We start from the raw sequence: 21,661 nt of genomic DNA, 5'->3' as shown, positions 1-21,661 counted from the left end.
TTCACTACCATTTTTCTGTTAGTCACTCTGCTGAGAGCTTTACCTGTGTATTGTATTTGTTCTTCCATTATTTCAAAAAGTATTTATTGAGCACCTATTCAGAGCGAGGCACCTACTGGGTGTTGGAGGATAATGTCAATGAATAATTTTGGACCTTTCATTAAGGGCAGGGGAAGACATTGAAGGATTTTAAGCAGGGGGATGAGGAGATGAGAGTTGGGTTTTAACTTAGCCGATTTCCTGAGGCTGCAGGGTAGAAAATGGCCTAGGGTTGGAGAAGACTAGTGAGTGAGGCAGGCCAACTCCAGGAGGTTACTGCAGCAGTCACAGCAGAGGCAAGAGTGGCCTGGGGAAGGAGGACCAGTGGGGATGGAAAGAAGAGACTGGATTTCAAAATTGTTTAGTTCTCTGACTGTGCAGAGTTGAAGAAGGGGGCGAGGGATCCAGAAAGACGGACTTCTGGATTCAGCCACTAAGCAAATGGTGTCTGTGGCTAGGATGGGAAATCCAGGAGAAGGGGCTTGACTACCACCACAGAATGTTATTCTCTCCTATTTTACAGATGAGGAAACTGAGGCTAAGTGAGCAAACATAACTTGCAGAACCTACCTAGCGGGTGGCTGAACTGGGACTTAAAACTTGTGGCAGAAGAAGTCCAAGCTAATTGCTCACCCCATCGTGGAGCTCCCTGGCTTGGTGGCTGACCCTGGGGAAGGGTTCGGCCTGCAGCCAGCATGAACTGTGGTTTTTCTGTAGGTGGGGGCCAGGGCCACAGTGAGGAAGGGAGAGGTCTGACTTAGGAAGTTCAGCTCTGCAGCAGCCACCTCTCCAAGGCAAATGAAGATCTGGCAGCCACAGAAAGGAACTAAGAAACCCTGAGGCCCAGCCCCTGACCTTGAGCCTTGGGGTTTCTGTCCTGAAGGTCCCCTGACTTTTTTTTTTTTTTTGCGGTACGCGGGCCTCTCACTGTTGTGGCCTCTCCCGTTGCGGAGCAACAGGCTCCGGACGCGCAGGCTCAGCGGCCATGGCTCACGGGCCTAGCCGTTCCGTGGCATGTGGGATCTTCCTGGACCAGGGCACGAACCCACGTCCCCTGCATCGGCAGGCGGACTCTCAACCACTGCGCCACCAGGGAACCCCAAGGTCCCCTGACTTTTTGGAACCTTCTGACAGCCTACCATTTCCTTCCAGCCATAAAGACTACCACAGCCCCCAGGAGAGTATCTGAGAGTTGTATTTTCAAGGCACTTCCATATCTATTAATTCCAGGGAGACTTGTCACCTCTTGGGAAGGCTTGAATATTTTTATACCCTTTGGGGAGAAGAGACAAACTGAAACCGAGAGACTGAAAGTGATGGGCCAGGGTCCCAGGGATCTTGAGAGTAGAAAGCGCACCTTATGTGTGTTTAGGTGGCTCATGGTTCTCAGAACGTTAGTAGCAGGCCCAGAGGAGCTCAGCCCAAGTTCATGGTTTTGAATTGGTTCTGCATGTACTAGAATCCAGGTCTCTGGACTCCTGGTCAGTCGCCGGGTGTTGAAAATACCCATGTCAAGCATCCCTGGGGATGGGCTGACTGTAGGCCCCATCCTGTATTTTCCCCCAACCCAGCTACCCTCTAAGACTGTGAGCGTTGGAATCCCCTGGGGTACTGGTTAGAAATGCAGATTCTGGTTAGTTCTATTAGACCTATTAGGCTGGGAATCTGTGGTGGAGGTGATGGGGGTGGTGTCTTGAATTTGCATTTCAAACTGGCTTCCCCCAAAATTCTTAGGCGGCAACACTGCCCTAGGGGATTTGGAGAGAGAAGTTTCTCCAACAAGAAAACTGAGGTCTGAGCCAGCCCTGGCTGCGCCTTGAACGGGAGTTGTCCCCTCCACCCCCACCCCACGCTGTACTGTTTGGCGTCTGTGGCTGGGTTGCCGGGGGAACCAGGCTGTGTAACTTCCTGGCTTGGGTGGTTTTCCCCTCCTTGGTCTTATCTCAGCATCCGCCACCCAGTCCAGGGCCGTGCTGGTCACGTAGGAGGGGAAGCTGGTGCCAGGTGTGTGGAGACGTGTGCAGGGCACCAGAGCGACACTGGCCCGAGGACCTGGGGCGGGCAGGAGGGTGATGAGATTTTGAAGAAGAAGCAGGGGTGGCTGCAGATTTGTTGACGACTTTCTCCTTGGCCTGAGGTTTATCTGCCCAGTGGGGATGTTGAGGAAATGGGGGTGTATGACCAGCATGGAGCTGTCTCTGTCACGGCTCTGGAGGTTCATCTCCTCACACACGCCTCCTCCCGTGGGTGGGGGCACCAGTATCAGAGGGTAATGTTGCCCTTCTGGCCTGTGCCCCCTCGTATTTCCCTCCCTCCCCCATCTAGACATAGGGTCCCCAGCCAGGCACAAGCATCACCCTGTAGTCCCTGCTTCCGCTCCCACCCTAACCATCTTTCTCCCCCAGCTCCGCTCCACCCCAACTCTTTCCCTGGTGCTCACTATCTTTCTCCTTGGCCCCAAATTTCTTCTTGTTCCTCAAACTCTCTTCTCCATCCCTGTCCCTTGCCCAGTCTCTCAGGTTGTAGCAGGAAGGCTCTACAGTTTTGAAGAATGGGAAAGAGAGAGAGAGTTTGGAAGAAAGCAGGAAGGCAGCAAATTCCTGGAGTAAAATAATTCATGCATTTAAGTGTTTATTTATCTTTTAAGCCGTACTGTGTTTTAGAGAGACTTGAGGCAGTTTTGATAGTTCAAGTATTCCAGGAAGAAGGGGGCTGTGAAACAGTCTCTCAGGCATCCTTTGCAGCTTAGAGGATTTACAGTCTGACTCCTGGTCGTTTATACGACACTGAGGACAAAAGACATTCTTCCCACCCGCCCCCAGTATCTCCCTGCTCTGTGGGAAGGAAAAGGGAAGAAAATCACCAGGCACTATGCAAACTGATTTTCCAGCCTGGTCTGCTCTTCCCAGAGCCTCTCTTTTGGGCTATTACCCACTGCCCAGATGAGGAAACAAGGCCCAGGTGGTTAGGCAGTTCACCTAAGGTCTCTCAGCTACAAGTAATGGTGCCAGGGGTCAAGGTCTGTTGGTCTGGCTCCAAAATCAGTCACTACTTTCCTTCTTCACTGCGCTGCCCCAGGAGCACAAGTCATGGGAGAGCATCTTCCAGGCTGCCTTAGATAGAATTGGGGGCTCTGAACAGCCTAGGAAATGATGATTTACTGAGACCTGACGGGCATCCTAGAGTTCCCATCACGGGCAGGTGTCACCCCTAAGATGGGAGTAGAAGCTGCCCAAGGAGGTGGGTCCAGAGGAAGGAGCTGGGGCCTCTATCCTGGAGAACTGCCAAGATGTGTATATACGGCAAAGGAGTTCAGAGAAAACAGGAGAGCAATAGACCACCACTAACCCACACCTCCATGCACTCAACACAAATTCTTCTGTGGGAATGTGGAAGCCCCATCTCTTTGCCCTTTGTCCATGTGGGGCCCTGCTCCCCGCATGCCACATCCAGACTCCACAACTCTGATCCCTGTTCCTAAATGCATATCAGAGAGAGAGGGAGAGAGAGAGAGAGAGAGAGAGAGAGAGAGAAAGGGAATCAGTCTCCTTTCTCATGCTCTTAGGAGACATGCTCTAGTGAGAGGCCAGAGTTTTCATTTTAACCAAATGGCTCCTCTGGGTCCTCTCCCAGGCTCCTCCCATTTAAATGTGCTTGTTCATCACAGAGCCAAAATTCCTATCCCTCCTGCCTCAGCCAATGTGGGAAGCATCTCAGGAGAACAGCAGGGTGAGGGCTGCCTGACCCAGCGCCCCAAGGCCCGGTAGGGTGAGGAGAAGCTGCGGGACCCAGCCCAGCCCCTGGGCTCTGCTCCCAGCTCCGAGGCACCCAGCAACTCTCTGGGATCTGGGCTCCTGGCTCCTGGCCAGGAATCCTGGGTTTACTCTGAGACTTCTCTGGGAGTGGCTACTTGGTAGGAAGCGTCAGGCAGCCAGAGGTGGAGTTAGGGTTAGGCAGATAATCTGGACCTGTCCTCTTCCTCAGGCGGCAGCAGCCAGCCTCTTAAACCTCCCTCTCCCGCCACCCGTTGTTCTCATCCCTCGGCTTGCTAGGCAATGAGAATGCTGAAAATGGGGCAGACAGAGCACAGGAGAGTGAAATGAGAGTTTAAGGATTGGGCTAGAAGGAGGAAGCCCCCAAAGGTGCACAGCAAGTAGAAGAGACGGGAAGAAAAGGAAGGGCAGAGGGGAGAAGGTAGAACAGGATGGTGAGGGGAGGAGAGGGCTGAGCGTGGCTGAGGTCGGAAGGTGAGAGCAAGGGCAATCCGCCCACACCCACCGGACACGGCTGGGCAATTGAGCTAATCGCTGAGACGGGAAAGGTTGCCTCCCCACTTCTCAGAGGTGAAACTGGGTTTTGTGAGGCCTGAAGCTTATACAATCTTGGAAGCTCCTTTTAAGAAAAGCAAAACAAAATTAATGACAGGAGTAAACATTGAACTAGAATAATGTCACAACAAATTATACCTTTAAAAAAAAAATCTGGCAGGGATTTCCCTAGCGGTCCAGTGGTTAAGACTCCGTGCTTCCACTGCAGGGGGCACGGGTTCCATCCCTGGTTGGGAAACTAAGATCCCACGTGCCGTGCGGTGTGGCAAAAAAATTAAAAAAATAAAAATCTGGCAAATACTATAAACATCATAACATCTGGAAGAGTGACATAAGATTCGTATGAATTCACTGCCTGAAACAAGTCTAAAATAGTTTTCGCCCTTACCTTTTTTTTTTTTTTTTTTTTAATTTAGACTGTGCCGGGTCTTAGTTGCGGCACACGGGAGCTTTGTTGTGCCATGTGGACTCTTAGCTGCGTCTTGCATGTGGGATCTAGTTGCCTGACCAGGGATCGAAACTGGGCCCCCTGCATTGGGAGTACGGAGTCTTACCCACTGGACCACCAGGGAAGTCCTTCAGTAATTAATCTTAAGTGTTCTTTGAGTTGATGACACTCATTTACCCGATTGTCATAAGTCCTCATTTTAGTGTACTAATGTGAGTTTTATGCAGTCTCCATCAGTGTCAATCTTTTATATCAAATCAACAAGAAATTTAATATTTCCCCATATGTTCATACAATTTTCTTCCCCTTGTTAGTTGGATTATTAAACAATCCAAGTGCTTGTTTATTCTGTTCAAAATTTGTCTATTCCTCTTATTGAATTACCTTTTCTGGTAATCTGAAAATTTTTGTTTCAATTTGCTTCTCAATTTCAAAACAATTTCTACTGATTCATGGCTCATTTTTATTATTTGTGTTTCATAAACCCATTAATATATTTTATTGAAATATAATTGACATATAACATTGTATTAGTTTCAGGTGTACAATACAATGATTCAATATTTGTATATATTGTGAAATGATCACCACAATAATTTATCACCACACAGTTTTTTCTTATGATGAAAACTTTTAAGATCTACTCTCTTAGCAACTTTCAAATATACAATACAATATTACTAACTACAGTCACCATGCTGTACATTATATCCCCAGGACTTTTAAATTAAATTTAATGAATTAATTTATTTTTTTTTGATATTTTGGCCATGCTGCATGGCATATGGCATCTTAGTTCCCCATCCAGGGATTGAACCTGCACCCCCTGCAGTGGAAGCACGGAGTCTTAACCACCGGACTGCCAGGGAAGTCCCGGGATTTATTTATTTTATAACTAGAAGTCTGTACTTTCTGACCCCCTGCCCTGCCTCTGGCAATCACCAGTCTGTTCTCTGTACCTATGAGTTCTTTTTTTAGATTCCACATATAAGTGATACCACACAGTATTTTTCTTTCTCTATTTGACTTATTTTACTTAGCATAATGCCCTCAAGGGCCATCCATGTTGTTGCAAATAGAAAGATTTCAGTCTTTTTCGTGACTAAATAATATTCCATTGTATATATACACCACATTTCCTTTATCCATTGATGGACATTTAGATTCCTTCCATGTCATGGCTATTGCTGCAGTGAATATGAGGTGCATATATCTTTTTGAGTAGTGTTTTTGTTTCTTTTGAATAAATACCCAGAAGTGGAATTGCTGGATCATATGGTAGTTCTATTTTTAACTTTTTTGAGGAAACTTCATACTGTTTTCCATAGAGACTGCACCAGTTTACATTCCCACCAACAGCGCACAGGGATTCCCCTCTCTCCACATCCTCGCTAACACTTGTTATTTCCTGTCTTTTTGATAATAGCCATTCTAACAGTTATGAGGTGATAGCTCATTGTGGTTTTGATTTGCATTTTCCTGATGAATAGTGACATTGAGCATCTTTTCATGTACCTGTTGGCTGTATGTATGTCGTCTCTGGAAAAATCTCTATTCAGATCCTCTACCCATTTTTCAATTTTTTTTTTGGCTGTTGAGTTGTATGAGTTCTTTACACACTTTGAATATTTACCCTTATCAGATATATGATTTGCAAATATTTTCTCCCATTTGGTAGGTTGCCTTTTCCTTTTGTTGATGGTTTCCTTTGCTGTGTGGAATAAGCCCATTAATTTTTCAGTAAATTTTCCATCCTTTAATACATACTTGTAAAGTTGACAAAAGAAGAAAATGTACTCTTTCTTTCTTTCTGGCTGCGTTGGGTCTTCGTTGCTGCGTGCGAGTTTTCTCTGGTTGTGGCGAGCGGGGTCTACTCTTCGTTGCGGAGTGCGGGCTTCTCATTGCGGTGGCTTCTCTTGTTGCAGAGCACGGGCTCTATGTGTGCGGGCTTCCGTAGTTGTGGCTTGTGGGTGCTAGGTGCTCAGGCTGCAGTAGTTGTGGCTCACGGGCTCAGTAGTTGTGGCGCACAGGCTTAGTTGCTCCGCGGCATGTGGGATCTTCCTGGACCAGGGCTCAAACCCATGTCCCCTGCATTGGCAGGTGGATTCTTAACCACTGCGCCACCAGGGAAGTCTATATAATTTAAATTTTTTTTTTTTTTTTTTTCTGTACGCGGGCTTCTCACTGTTGTGGCCTCTCCCGTTGCGGAGCACAGGCTCCGGACGCACAGGCTCAGCGGCCATGACTCACAGGCCTAGCAGCTCCGCGGCATGTGGTATCTTCCCGGACCGGGGCACGAACCTGCGTCCCCTGCATCGGCATGCGGACTCTCTACCACTGTGCCACCAGAGAAGCCCTGTATTATTTAATTTTTAAAGACACTTTCCAAAAGCAGTTTAGAAAGGCATATGTAAATTGTTTCAACTTTTTGAGAATATATTATAGACCATTAAAATATCAGTGTTATGTAGCAAGGTGTGGGAGGCAGAACAGTGCACTACCTCCCCTCCTGCGAATGTCCACCTCTTAATTCCCAGAACTGTGAATATTTACCTACAGGCAAAAGGGACTCTGCAGATATGGTTAGATTAGGAACCCTGAGATGGGTAGATTACCTTGGATTATCCAGGTGGACCCAACCTAATCACAAGTCTAAAACTCAGGGAACCTTTCCCAGAACGAGATGCGACTAGGGTGGAGTGCTCAGAGAGATGCAATGTTACTGGCTTTTTAAAAAATTTTTTTTTAATTAATTAATTTATTTAGCTGCACCGCGTTTTAGTTGCGGCATGTGGGATCTTGGTTGCTGTGAGCGGGATCTTCGTTGCAGCATGGGAGATCTATATCCCTGATCAGGATGTAACCCAGGCCCCCTGCATTGGGAGAGTGGAGTCTTAACCACTGGACCACCAGGGAAATCCCACAATGTTACTGGCTTTAAAGATGGAGGAAGGGGGTCATAAGCCAAGGAACATGAGTGGCCTCTAGAAACTAGATAAAGGATTCAGCCTAGAACCTTAGTAAGGAATGCAACCCTGCCGACACCTGGTTTTTACCCAGTAAGACCCTTGTTGAACTCCAGAATTGTAAGATAATAACTTTATGTTGTTTTAAACCACTAAGTTTGTGGTTAAGTTGCTGCAGCAGTGGTTGAAAACGAATACACAAGGCTTGAATAGTTTTCAAATGGAAAGACCATCTCATTATACCTAGAAAAATCCAAGTAAGCATGTGTATTTAAAATTATCTAGAAGTCGAAAAGAAAACCTATCACTGTTGGAAAAACAGAAGTAGTCAATGAGTTTAGGTCCTTTGAAGGCAGCTTTTTTTCTCTGATGAGATGCATACTGTGTTTATAATTACATATGTTGCATCACTGGGTCTCTTCCAGGCCAGAGAGAACTTCAGTTTGACCATGTCTTGATAAGAACAGAACACTCACTTACAGTTTTACATAACAGAGGCTTAGACTCTTTTCACAGAGGGACTTCTGGCTTTGTTCATTTCAAATCTTGTTTTTCCTCCACTTTGCAAATACTCTTGGCGTGAGCAGCGTAGCACATATTCCCATGGAAATTATGGCCAGTCCCTCCTGTCCTGACATCAGGTGAGGTGGCATAGTGGCTTGGTGGAAGGAGTGTTCGAGGCCGCCGTTCCTCCACCTGGACAGCTGGCAGTAACTTAGCTATCTGTGTAAGTGGTGGAGAACCACACAAACCTGTTTCATTAAATGTATGTAAATGTAAAATGTATGCTTAGTTCAGCTTACTTTTTTTTTGGCCGTGCCACGCAGCATGCAGGATTTTAGTTCCCTGACCAGGAATCAAACCTGTACCCTGTGTGCAGTAGAAGCGTGGAGTCCTAACCACTGGACCACCAGGGAAGTCCCTCAACTTACTTTTTCAAGGGGCTCAGGCAAATGGGAGACCTGAAGTTTAAGATAGCTTTGAGGTAAATTCGAACAAAAGCCTGGGAAGCAATTCCCTTACCCTGCATTTGGTCATCCCCCTCCTTTCTGCCTCAACCTCACACCTTTCCTTCAGAGAGGCAGCCTGAGTTGAGAAAAGAACATAACTTTTGAGTTTGGACAGTTATCTCTCTTGGTCTCAGTTTTTTCTTTGGTGATGGGGATAATAACTACCCCATAGAGATGTGGCTGTGAGAACTGGGTGGAAAACATAGGGGAAGCATCCAATCCACAGGGGACTGGTTACTTCATCTTCCCTCCTCTCTGGGTTGCAACGAAGAGGCTGGGGAAAGAACGGTGCCAGGAACAGAAAAGCCCTTCCCTCACTCTCAAGCCGGGAGGATCGTGCCAGCACCTGTATGGTAGCTACCCTGGCTTCTCCCTTCCTCTGATCCCACCTCCAACACTTTCTGCCCACCCCACCCCCTAACTTGTCCTTCTGAGGATCCCAAAGGAGATAAGGCTGGAAAATCCAGGGAAGGAATGTGAAGTTTGCCAGAGTTAAGCCCTTTTAAAAACAACTGGAGGTGACCTGGTCTCCCTTCCCCCACTCCCCTGGAGCTTGTAAACAGCCCTCAACCACCCTAGCTCTGCAGCCCATCCTTCAGCCCTGAGTCTGTCGGAGGAGGCAGTGACTGGCTTTACAACACAAAAGTCAGGTTGGAGTAAGCCCCAGAAAGGTGGGCTGTGGAGAGAGGTTTGGGCGTGGGAAAGTAGCTCAGAACCGAAGTCACCACTTCTTTTTGGTCTAAGAGTTCAGTTTATCAGCACTGGAGAAAAAAACAAAAGGACTTGGTCTTGTGGGAAGGCTTTGTGAGGCTTGGAGCAGGCACAGCCGTGGGGTAAGTCCAATCTTGTCCCTGCAGGTTGGGAGGTATAGGTGCCAAACCAAATTGGGAAAATCATAAAACTCCTAAAAAGCTTTCCAGAACAGTACATACAAACTGGGAAGCATTAAAAGGCAGGTTCCCTAAAGCCAGGTCCATAGATTTCGATTCAGATACTCTAGTAGGGTCTACATTTCATTTTTAATAAACTCTCCCAGGCGATTCGGAGCTGGAGGTCTGAGGCCCACATTTTAAGGAAATGCTCCTGAAACTACATACACATCCTCACGGCTGGAAGTTCTTTCTTTGGTCTAACCAGACTCTCTGCTGCTGTGAAACTTGCTTCGTCTGATCCCGATTGCTTCTCTGCAGACTAAATTCTCATCAGCGTTTGGCTTGGCCCCTCACAAGCACTGGGGCAACGGTTACCATGGTAACCTAGATGGGGTGTAGGGGAAAAACCGTGACCCTGGGCCTGGCTCCTGGAGTGGCTGCCAGCAAGTCAGACCCCCTGGGCCAATGCTAGGACCTTGAAGGTTTGGGTCCTGACCCAAGAGTTCAGCCAAAGCTAAGTGAAGAGCGGGGCGCGCCAGGGCGGGACAGTCTTTCAGAGCCCAAGTTCCCGCTCGAGCGCCGGCGGGAACGGTCAGAGGGTGGGGCTCGTGTTCCTAAAGCCACAGCGTGCTGCGTCTACCAGCCAGAGCGGATCAGAGCGGAGGGGCGGGGCCGGGGCCGGGAGGGGGCGGGGCCCGGGCCGGAGAACGCCGGCTCTTGGTTACTACGGTAACGCGTCAACACCTAGCGTCAGTGGTGCAGTAGGTGGCGGAGGCGGTGGAGGCGCGGAGTTAGAGAGTGCGGCTGAGATGGTGAGGTTCCGGGTGTGGAGCAGAACCTCGGATGGGGGCCTCATGTGTCCTCAATTGGGTTGGGGTTCTAATCTGGGAAAGTGGGCATCTGGGAGACTGACAGAAGTTGGGTCTGGGGTCAGGAAGGCCCAGGAGCGGGGATGACACCCCTGGAAGAGGCAAGGGAAGTCCTGAGGGGGGTCCAAAAGAGAAATTAGGGGTGGGGTCGATAGCGATTGGAAATGTGATCTGGTGCTGAGCAGAGGAGGTGGAGAGAAGGGCTGTCCCAACCTTCTTCCCCCTCCCATCGGTCTGGGGCCTCCATGGGCTGGGGATTGTGGGATGTGATGTGGGAAAACCATTGGTGAGGAGGCCAGATAACAGTTTGTGGTACGCGTTCTGCCTCTGACCTGCAGGGTGACAATGTGTAAGTCACCTAATGTCCTGAGCCTAAGTTTTGTCTTGTTACTGGGGCTCTGGGTCACTCATAGGTACTCAACAAACATTTGCGAATAAATGAATGAATGAATGAATACAGAGGGTACCAGATTTGAAAGTCCCTGGAGAGGGATTGGGTCTGTCTAGCAGGCCTGGGGTTCCCCAGGATGGAGAGGACAAGGGTCATGAGGGTTGAAAGGGCAGCAGGCCTGGGAGGAGGTATGAAGGTGATGTCTGGGATCCCATGAGGAGGGTGTGGTCCCTGAGGAATAAGTGAGAGGGGCAGAGGATAGGTGTTGGAGCCTTGGGTTACTGGAAATAACCTTAGAATTTCTGGGTGCACACCCAGTGGCAAAGGAGTCTCTGATGTACCTGTGGACACACTTCATGTTCAGAGGTCACACTGCTTTTCTGGGACTCAGTGGTTCAAATTCAGGGTCCCCAAGTCAGGATTTCAAGAAGAGCCTTGTTAATTACAAAAGAAACAAATCTCCCACAAAGAGCATTTATGCATTTTACGATGCATATTTATCTCCAGCTTTCCTGGGTGATTTACAGGCCCAGTGCTGTGTGTCTGTCTCTGAGGGCCTAGCGTCACACTTGGCATCTAAGGGCACACAGTAAATGTTAGTTCTCTTTTCCTCCTGTTTCAAAAATGTCATATTTCCAAGTCCAAATTAATCAGTGAGTTGCACCTGGGCTAGACTTGTGGGCTTTGGCTCATGCAAATCAGGGACTCCCCACCCAAGGGCCACTCAGGGAGGGGTTTTGGTCTGTTGACTGAGCCCTTCTGAAGTCCCTTGGACAGGACTGGGCATATGAGCACCTTTGAGAAGCAATGGGTCAAGTTAATGATCTCTGCCTTTCTGTGAGACCAAGAGTGTGTGTGTGTGTGTGTGTGTGTGTGTGTGTGTGTGTGTGTGTGTGTATGGTGCTACTTACTAGCTTTTGAGAGTGTTTGGAGGAGTGGGGAGAGGTGATAGTTGCGGGGAGGGTCACAATTAGGCAGACCTCCAGGATTCTTACAAAAACAATGAGTAACATCCTCCAGAAGGAGGGACAGGGCCTCAGTACTGAGTAGGATGTCATCTTCAAATGGTACTCCACAGATGGGCAACCCAGTCTTATTTGAGGAAAGAGGTGACCTGAATGTATCACTCAGTGGAAGGTAAGGTACCTGGTTCATGGGCATCCCCACCTTCTTAGTAACCAAAGTCTACAGAAAGCAGGAAGAATCAGGCTAAGAGCTCAAAGCCTGAATTTGCCAGCCTGCGGTGAACCTATATGCAAAAGAGACGCTAGGTCCCAGGTGGAGAGGACATCCAGGAAAGGACAAGCCTTTGTCTTTGTTCAGTTGACAGGTGTTACAGTTACGTCATGGAAATTCCACACTGCCCTGTTTCAGCCCTGTTCGAGATCTGTCTTGTTGGATTTGAGCTGAACATCCTGGATCTTGGGACATCTGGCACTGCAGCTTTTTTTTTTTTTTTTTTTTTTGCGGTACGCGGGCCTCTCACTGTTGTGGCCTCTCCCGTTGCGGAGCACAGGCTCCGGATGCGCAGGCTCAGCGGCCATGGCTCACGGGCCCAGCCGCTCCGCGGCATGTGGGATCTTCTCGGACCGGGGCACGAACCTGTGTCCCCTGCATCGGCAGGCGGACTCTCAAACACTGCGCCACCAGGGAAGCCCGGCACTGCAGCTTTTTAAGGGCTGCACTCTCTGTGTTCAGAGTCAGGGCACCAGGTCCACTGCTTTGTTTTGTAGTCAAATAAAAATAGTTCCCCCCTCCCCCTGCCCCAGTCATAAAGAGAGTTACCTACTCAGTGCAGAACATTATTCAATACAAGAAACACCTAAGATGCTAATACTCACATGCAATTACTGTTAAACATTCTTGTGAACTTTCTTTTAGTAACACATTCTGGATGAATACCCTTCATATGAACATTTTTACTGCTGTACTTCCATGTTTCTTATAATCTGCTTTCTTTAACACTTAGTATGGGGACTTCCCTGGTGGTCCAGTGGTTAAGAATCGGTTTTGCAATGCAGGGGTTGCCGGTTCAATCCGTGGTTGGGGAACTAAGATCCCACATGCCGTGGGGCAACTAAGCTCGTGTGCCACAATTAGTGAGCCCACGTGCCACAAGGAAAGATCCCACATGTGGCAACTAAGACCCAACGCAACCAATAAGTAAATATTAAACAAAAAAAAGAATTGAAAGCAGGGACTAGAACATGTATATAAACTTAATATGTTAGGGAGATCATGCTGTATCTATAATGGAGTGAAAATCATCTTCTGAATGACCAGTTAATCTTTCTGCATCAGTCTCTCCCAGAGCCCCCAGCAATGGCTGAATTCTTGTAAACCTGGGATGGAATGGTATTTGAAGAGACAGGGAGTCAGCTAGGTCACCAAAAGGAAAATATCAAGGCAGAGCTGGCATCTTTTTCTGTCCCAGTCCTCGTCTTTGCCGATCATCCTTGTCTCCTCAGCGGTCTTTCCTTACCTTCAAGAGCTGCCTTGGGAATTCCTTGGTGGCGCAGTGGTTGAGAATCCGCCTGCCAATGCAGGGGACACGGTTTTGAGCCCCGGTCTGGGAAGATCCCACATGCCGTGGAGCAACTAAGCCCGTGTGCCGCAACTACTGAGCCTGTGCTCTAGAGCCGCGAGCCACAACTACTGAGCCCGTGTGCCACAACTACTGAAGCCCGCGTGACTAGAGCCCGTGCTCTGCAGCAAGAGAAGCCATTGCAATGAGAAGCCCGCACACCGCGAGAAAGAGTAGCCCCTGCTCGCCACAACTAGAGAAAGCCTGCGTGCAGCAGTGAAGACCCAGTGCAGCCAAAAATAAATTAAAAAAATAAATAAATAAAATAAAGCTGCCTTCCCCCAGGGAAGACTAGCCGACTTCTCTCTAGGTACGGCTCAGCTTCTTGGGGATATTTATTTGGTCATACAAGAAATAAAACCAGCCCTTCACCTCCTGAAAGAACCTCGTGGCTATTGCCTCTAGCCCAGAGGGATCTAACTTTCCATTTCTACTTGGTTCTTCATTTTTTTCTAGTACTTTTACACAGTGACCTCCTTAATCCTTCGTGTTGCTTTTGGCAAAACTGGTTATTCTAACCCTGGTGTAAGGCTTGTGGTTTCAAAGTCAGCATTTCCCCAATAAGGTTTTTCAGCCACCCAACCCCAGAGCTCAAGGCTTCCTTCTGCTCTGCCCAGTGGCCGCTTTACTGTGGTCATTATCTGTTTTCCTTCCTATGTTCTGACTTCGAGGCTCAGGCAGTCGAGTATCTCTTGTGCGACTTCCTTTTGATCTGGGTATCAAGAGCATAGGAGAGAAGCGATGCAGTCCCAGCCCTGGAGGAACCTATAGTCTGGTGGACACCCAAGGCCAAGGGAAAAGCTTGTAGGAGCCCTTGAAAAGAAACAGGAAAACAAATGCAAAACAACAATAATGCTTTCCATCTGTGCTCCGAAGCCCTTTCTCATACATTATTTTCCACAGTGCAGAGCACATCCGTGATATAGAAAATGTGGAGTGGTGGCATACTCGGGAAAGGCTTCCGTCTCAATCTGGTCTGCAGCCCCCAAGAGGTCGTCTTGTTTGAATTCATTCATTCATTCTTCCTCAAATACATATCGAGCTCCTACTACGTGCCAGGCACCTCTCCCCTTAGTTGTCTACAGAATTCACACCATCTCTCATGTTCCATTGCCCTCCATCTTTTCTGCTTATTCCCAATGGTTTGCCTCAATCCCACCTATAGTGGTTTCTGTTCATTTCCTCTTATTCTATTTTTGGTGGAAAGGGGAGCTGTTGCTCCCCAGTTACCATATAATAACCCTTCAGAATCTGTTATTAGGCATCCTTGGGGCTGCTGTATTTACCTTTTAATAAAGCCGAGTTTCTCTGCTCTACTATATGGGGGCTGACCGAGGCTGTAAAGGGAGGCGCCCTCTGTAAGCCTCTTGCTGGCTGTGCCAGGCTGGGAGGGAAAGGGTGTACACAGCAGTGCTCGTTGTATGGAACAGAGCCAGCTGGAAGATAATTGCCCGATTTAGTGTGAAAACCTGATTCAGGTGGAACAGGTGCTGCCGGGGTGGGAGGGTGTCTGTGTGGTCACGGCAGATCAGAGAGAACTTTCATAACACACTGTCCAGTGTTTAGGGACCTGGAATGCATCTCCCTGTCCACCGTGTCCTCTTGATAGCTGCTCATTCCCAGGCTTGGTAGACCTGACGTGCCTAGTCCATTCCCCCTAAGTGTCCCAGATCAGGGAACTGCGGGAGATGTGGGCTCCTCCAGAGTGAGATTTGAATCAGCTTTAGATTAAGCCTGGAGTTGTCCTGCAGTCCTCACAGAAACTGCGTCCTGGAGATAGACTTCTCCTCTTGGGTGTGAGCTGAAGCTGGACTGACCTTGGGGAAAGGAGGTTGTATCAGTCAGGGTTTTTGGTTATAAGCAACAGAGCCAGAACTCGAATATAAGGAGAAGGGAATGTATGGAGAGGATTTTGGAGCACGCACAGACTTCACACCAACGCTGGGCAAGTAGGCTTGGAAAATGAGAACAAAGGAGGCACTGCAGCCAGAACCTAGGCCTAAATCACAATCCAGAAACGGTCTGGCAAAGACCCTCGATGTACTGTTGCACCTCCAGCACCGGCAGCTTTATTGTGGGCAGTTGCCATTGGTACCCTCATCAGCATTGCCCCAGACACGGGGTGTGGCTGCCTCTGTCAGAAGGGGTTTCCATGTTCTCCTTCTTGCATCACTGGTTCCCTATTTATTGTCAGGCTTGGGGCATCTGATGGCTCAGCCTAGGGGTCCTTTGCCCAGGCTTGGAAGACAAACATCTGGTGTTTTCAGCTTCTACATTCAGGGATGATCCTTGTCACTCTCACCTCATGAGATGGGGAACTCCCCCAATCTAGAAAGTACTGGATGGTTAAAAGCTGACTAATGCACATTGAAGGGGTCCTGGGAGTGAAAGAACATCATGGTGGATGCTCTGAACCGGTCTGCCTAACCGTAGCTGGCAGCTGTTACAAAACTGAAGTTCATCAGGCACCAACCACCCGCCAGCAGTGGGAGAAGTGCTTTTCCATCCTGAGTGCCCTCAGGTCCCCACCACAACCTTGTGAGATGGTGGGGACATGAAGGAGGGCAAATAGTAGTGTCAGTTATGAAGGGGGTTTGGCACTCGGGCTGAGGAGTTTGGAGGCGAAGAGGACACTGCACATATCTGGGCAGGAAAGCCCACGTGGCCTCACAAGACTGTGCTTGTGGAAAACTAGAACCCAGCTGACACTGAGGTCATCCTCCTGCCGTCCTGTGTCCTTTCTCCTTCCTTCCCTGCCGCACGGCATCTTGGCCGTCTTTAGCTGGGGAGCCTCAGGAGTCCTTCTCACTGAGCTGGTGTGCCCGCCTCTGCTCCTGTGGGGTGTCCCCTACGTTTCAGGGCTTACCCAGGGGTTTTCCCACATGCCCATCCAACGTCCCCCCGGCACGGGCTGGCGAAGTGTCTACCTTGCCTGGGGTCCAGATGGCACTCAGTACTGATGACCCCAACTCTCTGCCTCTTCCTGCAGCCCTTAAGCACAGCCGGCGTCCTGAGCTCCTCCTCTACCACTTCCAACAGGTTAAGGAATAGGCCTTGCTATCGGACCAAAGCCCTGAACTCCGAGGTGGATGAGAGCCTCTTCAGAGCTATCAAGGTAACCCTCACCCAGCCCCTCCAGGGAGCGGCCACTTGGAGGCAGTGACCCAAACTAGCATTGCTCAGGACAAAGCTAGCTCTGGGCAGGCCACCCCCTCCCAGGTAATTCTCAGACTGAAGACTGGGAGGGGTTCTGAGGCTCGAGTGCACGAGCTCGGACGCCTAGTGGAGCCCAAGCAAACAGGGCACCTGGCTTCCTCCACCATGAAATCCTTAGGTCTTCACAGCATTTAAAAATCTGTTGTAACGTTGAAGGGAGTCTCAGCTGCAGAGCACCCAACATTTGCTCTTTGCTCAGTGAGCGCCCCGTGATGGAAATGTTTGAGGGCCACTGGCCCAAGCTTGCAGATACAGACCAACATAATTCCCCCTCCATCGGAGAACAGCATCAGAGTGAAAAAACACAAAATCAACCTTCTTTCCCCGTTGCTCAGCTAAAACAGTTACTTTCGGCTTCCCTGGTGGCGCAGTGGTTGGGGGTCCGCCTACTGATGCAGGGGACACGGGTTCGTGCCCCGGTCTGGGAGGATCCCACATGCCGCGGAGCGGCTGGGCCCGTGAGCCACGGCCGCTGAGCCTGCACATCCAGAGCCTGTGCTCCGCAACGGGAGAGGCCACAACAGTGAGGGGCCCGTGTACCGCAAAAAAAAAAAAAAGAAATACAGTAGGACAGCCAGAGTGTAACTTGGAATAACCTTGGTACACGTGATGTTCAGACGGTAAGAAGGAAGAAAGGCAAGGAGAGAAAGAGGATGAGACATGGAGAGAAGGGTGGTGAGAGACTGAGAGAGGAGAGGGACGCTGCCTGTATGTTATCTATGAAAGTTGTTAGAGTAAATGCTAAGAGCTCTCAACACAAGGAAAATGGTTTTCTCTATTTCTTTAATTTTGCATCTATATGAGATGGTGGGTGTTCCCTAAACGTATGGTGATAATCACTTCATGATGGATGTAAATCAGATTAATATGCCGTACACATATACAGTGCTGTATGTCAACTACGTCTCAAGAAAACTGGAAGAAAAAAAGAAAAAGAAAAAGAAGCAGAGAAAAGCGAAAAAGAAGAAAGATACCAGTGGTGGTGTGAATACTAGTGTGAATAGCTCTGGCTGCAGGCACACTGGGGAGACGAGAGTTGATGTCTACCCCTGCCCCTCACTCTCCTCACTGCGGACAAGAAAGGACTTTCCAGAGCGTTCCAGATGGGCATCTTTATCCATTTAGAAGATGCCCACTCTGTAGCAGTTTCCTATGGACAAGGGAAAGAATCAAAGCAATGCAATTTCACTTGCAGACATGTCGTTTATTTGTTTTGAGTCCATGGGGAGTCTTCTAGTTAAACTGAAGATAGATTTGGAAATGGCCGAGTTCTCCAAACTGAGTCTTGCTGACTTGCAAGAGTGTGCAGGCAAAGTAATGCCTATTCCTGGCCTGTTCTTTGGCCTTTTTGCTGGGTGAGAGTCCCGGAAGTCTCCCAGCCGGCAGTAGGGGGCAGAAGTGGCCTGTGGCCTGACTGAGTTGTGCCACTTGGAAGCAGAGATGGGCACCAGGTGGCGGCAGCACTCCAGGGACGGGTGTGCAAAGCGGGCTTCTCCAGACAGGGAGGACCTCCACCGAAGCCATGCGCCTGCCTCTACTCAGGACCACAGATACTGCGTTCATGACAAATGAAATTCTCTCCTGTGTTCAAAATTTCCTGAAAAGTGATTTCATTTTCTTATTATGTTACTCCTTCATGGTCAGAGCATTTTTTTTAAAAACCTCATATATCTAATTTGTATTCGCCTTGCTGAATTCTAACTCACTGACCCCCTCACCCCATTAGATTTAAGGGCAGGTCTCCACCAGGGCCATTTAGCTATTTCTAACTTCCTCCATATGGCTTTTTTGGGGGATGAAAGTAAACGAATCATTAGAAAGGATTAAAAATAACAAATATCACAGATTGGATGAGTCCATAACAAATTGTAGGCTTGAAACCCACAGTGTGGTCAGGAGAGCTAATTATTTTTTTTTTCGTAAACCACGGAGGGAGGAGAACTTAGAGACCCCAAATTTTCATTCCTGATGGTTTTAGGTTAGGAATGGACGTACGCTAGCAACCCTCCCCCCGCGCCCCCATCCCTCTGGGAGTATCTGTACAAGGTATAAAGAAGGCTTGCTCTCAGAAGAGTTGGTCGGTACAGAGCACATCTGGCCATGTTCAAGGGCAGAGTACCCTGCTGCTCTCAGTGCCCTGGCTACTCTTGGTGGTCCTGCAGTCTGGGCCCCAGCCAGCCTCCCCTGCCACTGGATGGGGTAGAAGCCCCAGGAGAGGGGAAGGCTGCACTTGAAGTTAGGGCTGACCAGCAGGAAGTGTGGTGACCAGCTTTTAAGCTGTCCTTCCTGACACCACAGCCTCTGACCCAGAGCGACAGCCCCATCGTGCTGCTCCGAGATAAGCATGCCATTCGGAAAACTCTCACTGCCCTGGCCTTGGACCACAAGCCAGAGACCGTCCAGCTCATCACCCGGGACATGGTCCGGGAGCTCATGTGAGTACCTAGTGCACAGAGCCTTTCCGCTGAGGACCTCTGCGTAGAGATGGGGAAACCCACCTGGTCTCATTCTGTCATTGCGGACCCCACCTCTTTCCTATTCATTTCCCCCCTTTTGTTTCTTGGTTCTCCTTTTTTCTCCAGTTTGGTTTCTTTTGTCTCTCCCCACCTTGTATCTATTACTGCCATTGCCCTTGATTCCCAGCTTCTTTCTCTTCCCTTTCTTCTGGCTGCCGTGGGTCCTATGGGGCTGGTAGAGGGGAGTTGCTTAGGGGTCCTCTCTGAGCCCCCATTAGTGCACTTTCCCATTGGTAAAGGGAAATGTCCAGATGAGTCACTTCCCTTTGGCTGCATCAAGAATAGGAAGCAAAGGGAAACTGACCAGATGCCTAATTAGCCCCTTGGCTTCTTCCCAGGCTCTGAGGCCAGAAGAGGAAATTCCCAAGGGCTCTTGGGTTCCTTTGGGATTAGCTCAGCATGGCTTCCTGACTGGAGCAGCCCCCTTGCTGGGGCCCCTCCTGTGGGGTTTAGGCCCAGCTCAGCCATGTGAAATGAGCCAACACCATCACTCAGTGGTTTAGCTCTTGTGCTAGTGCTTCATTCTCCAAACCGTTCTTCCTACTCTGGCTCCACTCACTAAAAACTTGAATTCCCAGAAAATGCAGCCTGTGTCACAAGCTGGGGAGGCACGGCTGGGACACAGCTCCAGGAGCACTGTCTGGTCAGCTCTGGCATGAAATGGCCAGATGTGGTAGCAGCCCTGCAGGTACTCCTGGGGCCCAAGAAATGTCTCCTTCTTGGACTGGTCCAGTCCTAAAAAACACGTTGGAGGTGAAGTTGCTGGTGACTTGTCAGGGCTGCTGAGAGCAACGTGAGATGCTGTCTCAGATTTAGATCATTTTTTGTTATTCCAGATCCCAGATGTTTGGGGCCACGCCACCCAGTGAACCACAAGATCTTGGCTAAGCCTCAAGTCCACTCGCTCATTTGTCCACCTCCTGGACACCTCCCCTACACCAGTTTTTTTTGCGGTACGCGGGCCTCTCACTGTTGTGGCCTCTCCCATTGTGGAGCACAGGCTCCGGACGCGCAGGCTCAGCGGCCATGGCTCACGGGCCCAGCCGCTCCGCGGCATGTGGGATCTTCCCAGACTGGGGCACGAACCCGTGTCCCCTGCATCGGCAGGCGGACTCTCAACCACTGCGCCACCAGGGAAGCCCCCCTGCACCAGTTTTATTGGAGGAAGTTTAACTTCCTGCCCCCTAGCCATGTACCTGTTAAATCACCTCACCCAGAAGCATCTTTATCCCCACCCCTCTGCTCCATCTTTAATGTGTGTCATTTGTTTGTAATCTTTATAATTATCTATTGGTTTGTTGAATGTGCTGGGCAGTTAGAAATGTCTATAGACATGTCTCTGACTATTGTTGATCAGAGAGTTTAATTAATATTTAGGGTTCAAAGCTTCTCTCTGGGCTGGATGCACAGGGATGCTTTTGTTTCTCACTGGCATCCACTTCATCCTTGTCTGGCATCCCCTTGCTCTTTTTATGTCATCCTTGAGGAATCATCTATTTTAAAATTTCAATTCAACAACTTTATTATGAGTCCTCAGTCTGTGCCCAGCACTGTGCCAGACTCTGGGCTGCCTGTGGGGTTAAGACAGAGTCCGTATCCTGGAGGAGCTTGTGATCCAGCAAGGGAAACAGAAGTTGCCCACAACACTGGCAGGGAGAGCAGAGGGAAGGAGGTGGTCTATGTATGTATACATGGGGGAGGGTCATACATGGCGACGCAGAGAAGGTAGCATATGAACTGGACTTTTAGCAAAAGTCCTTAAACTGTCCCTTCTTTAGCCCGTGACGCTACTCCACCCTTGCCTGGGACCGCTTTTCCCCAGTGGACCCGTTGCGCAGTTGGCTGTCTCTCCTGCCCTTGCCCGAGTCCCTGCAGGCGGGTGGGCAGTGATGAGGGGCGGGGAGGAGAGCCGAGCAGCCTGCAGTGTGATGCTGAGAGCTTGCCCTTCCCTCCCCTCCCCTCCCTAATTTTGTTCAATCCTTGTGTCAGCATCCCCACCAAGGACCCCTCCGGGGAGTCCCTTATCATGAGCCCTGAGGAGTTTGAGCGGATCAAATGGGCATCCCACGTCCTGACTAGAGAAGAACTCAAGGCCAGGGAGCAGGCCTTCAAGGAGGAGAAGGAAGCCATTGTGGTAGCTACCCCCGTCCCCCATCTATGCAGAGGGGGGTTGAAGAGAAGGGCTGGGGAGAGGCCAGCTTCCCACAAGACTGGGAGCTCTAGTTAGGGGACCCTGAAATGGGGCGTGAACGTGCTAAAGAGGACATGTTGTAGAATTAAGAGTGGGTGTGGGGAGGAACCGCAGGGTGGCGGGAAGGGTGAGGAAGCCAGGCTGAGAAACCCCTGGGCTCTGACAGTGCGGTGGGGTGAGGTGAAACTCATCTGGGGTCAACCGTGGCAGCCGGGCTAGTGCCCAGGGCAC

General features: G+C 49.5%; 1 protein-coding gene across 3 annotated transcripts in view; it reads left to right on the top strand.

Annotated features, from left to right (window-relative positions):
* The first annotated feature begins 10,392 nt into the window (after nucleotides 1-10,392).
* The window catches only part of CFAP45 (cilia and flagella associated protein 45), a 28,608-nt gene continuing 17,339 nt past the window's right edge, over nucleotides 10,393-21,661 (top strand). The window contains exons 1-4 of one of the 3 annotated variants that reach the window (XM_032614595.1): nucleotides 10,393-10,475; nucleotides 16,497-16,622; nucleotides 19,022-19,158; nucleotides 21,229-21,373. In XM_032614595.1, coding sequence (XP_032470486.1) covers nucleotides 10,473-10,475; nucleotides 16,497-16,622; nucleotides 19,022-19,158; nucleotides 21,229-21,373 — 411 coding nt within the window. In that variant the 5' untranslated portion in view covers nucleotides 10,393-10,472. The remainder of the gene's footprint in view (nucleotides 10,476-16,496; nucleotides 16,623-19,021; nucleotides 19,159-21,228; nucleotides 21,374-21,661) is intronic. The other 2 variants (XM_032614603.1, XM_032614613.1) reach the window with 2 other exon arrangements.

The sequence above is a fragment of the Phocoena sinus genome, chromosome 1, assembly GCF_008692025.1.
Source record: "Phocoena sinus isolate mPhoSin1 chromosome 1, mPhoSin1.pri, whole genome shotgun sequence".
Taxonomy (NCBI): domain Eukaryota; kingdom Metazoa; phylum Chordata; class Mammalia; order Artiodactyla; family Phocoenidae; genus Phocoena; species Phocoena sinus.
The sequence above is the reverse complement of the archived record's forward strand: the minus strand, read 5'-3'. Positions and strand labels throughout refer to the sequence as shown.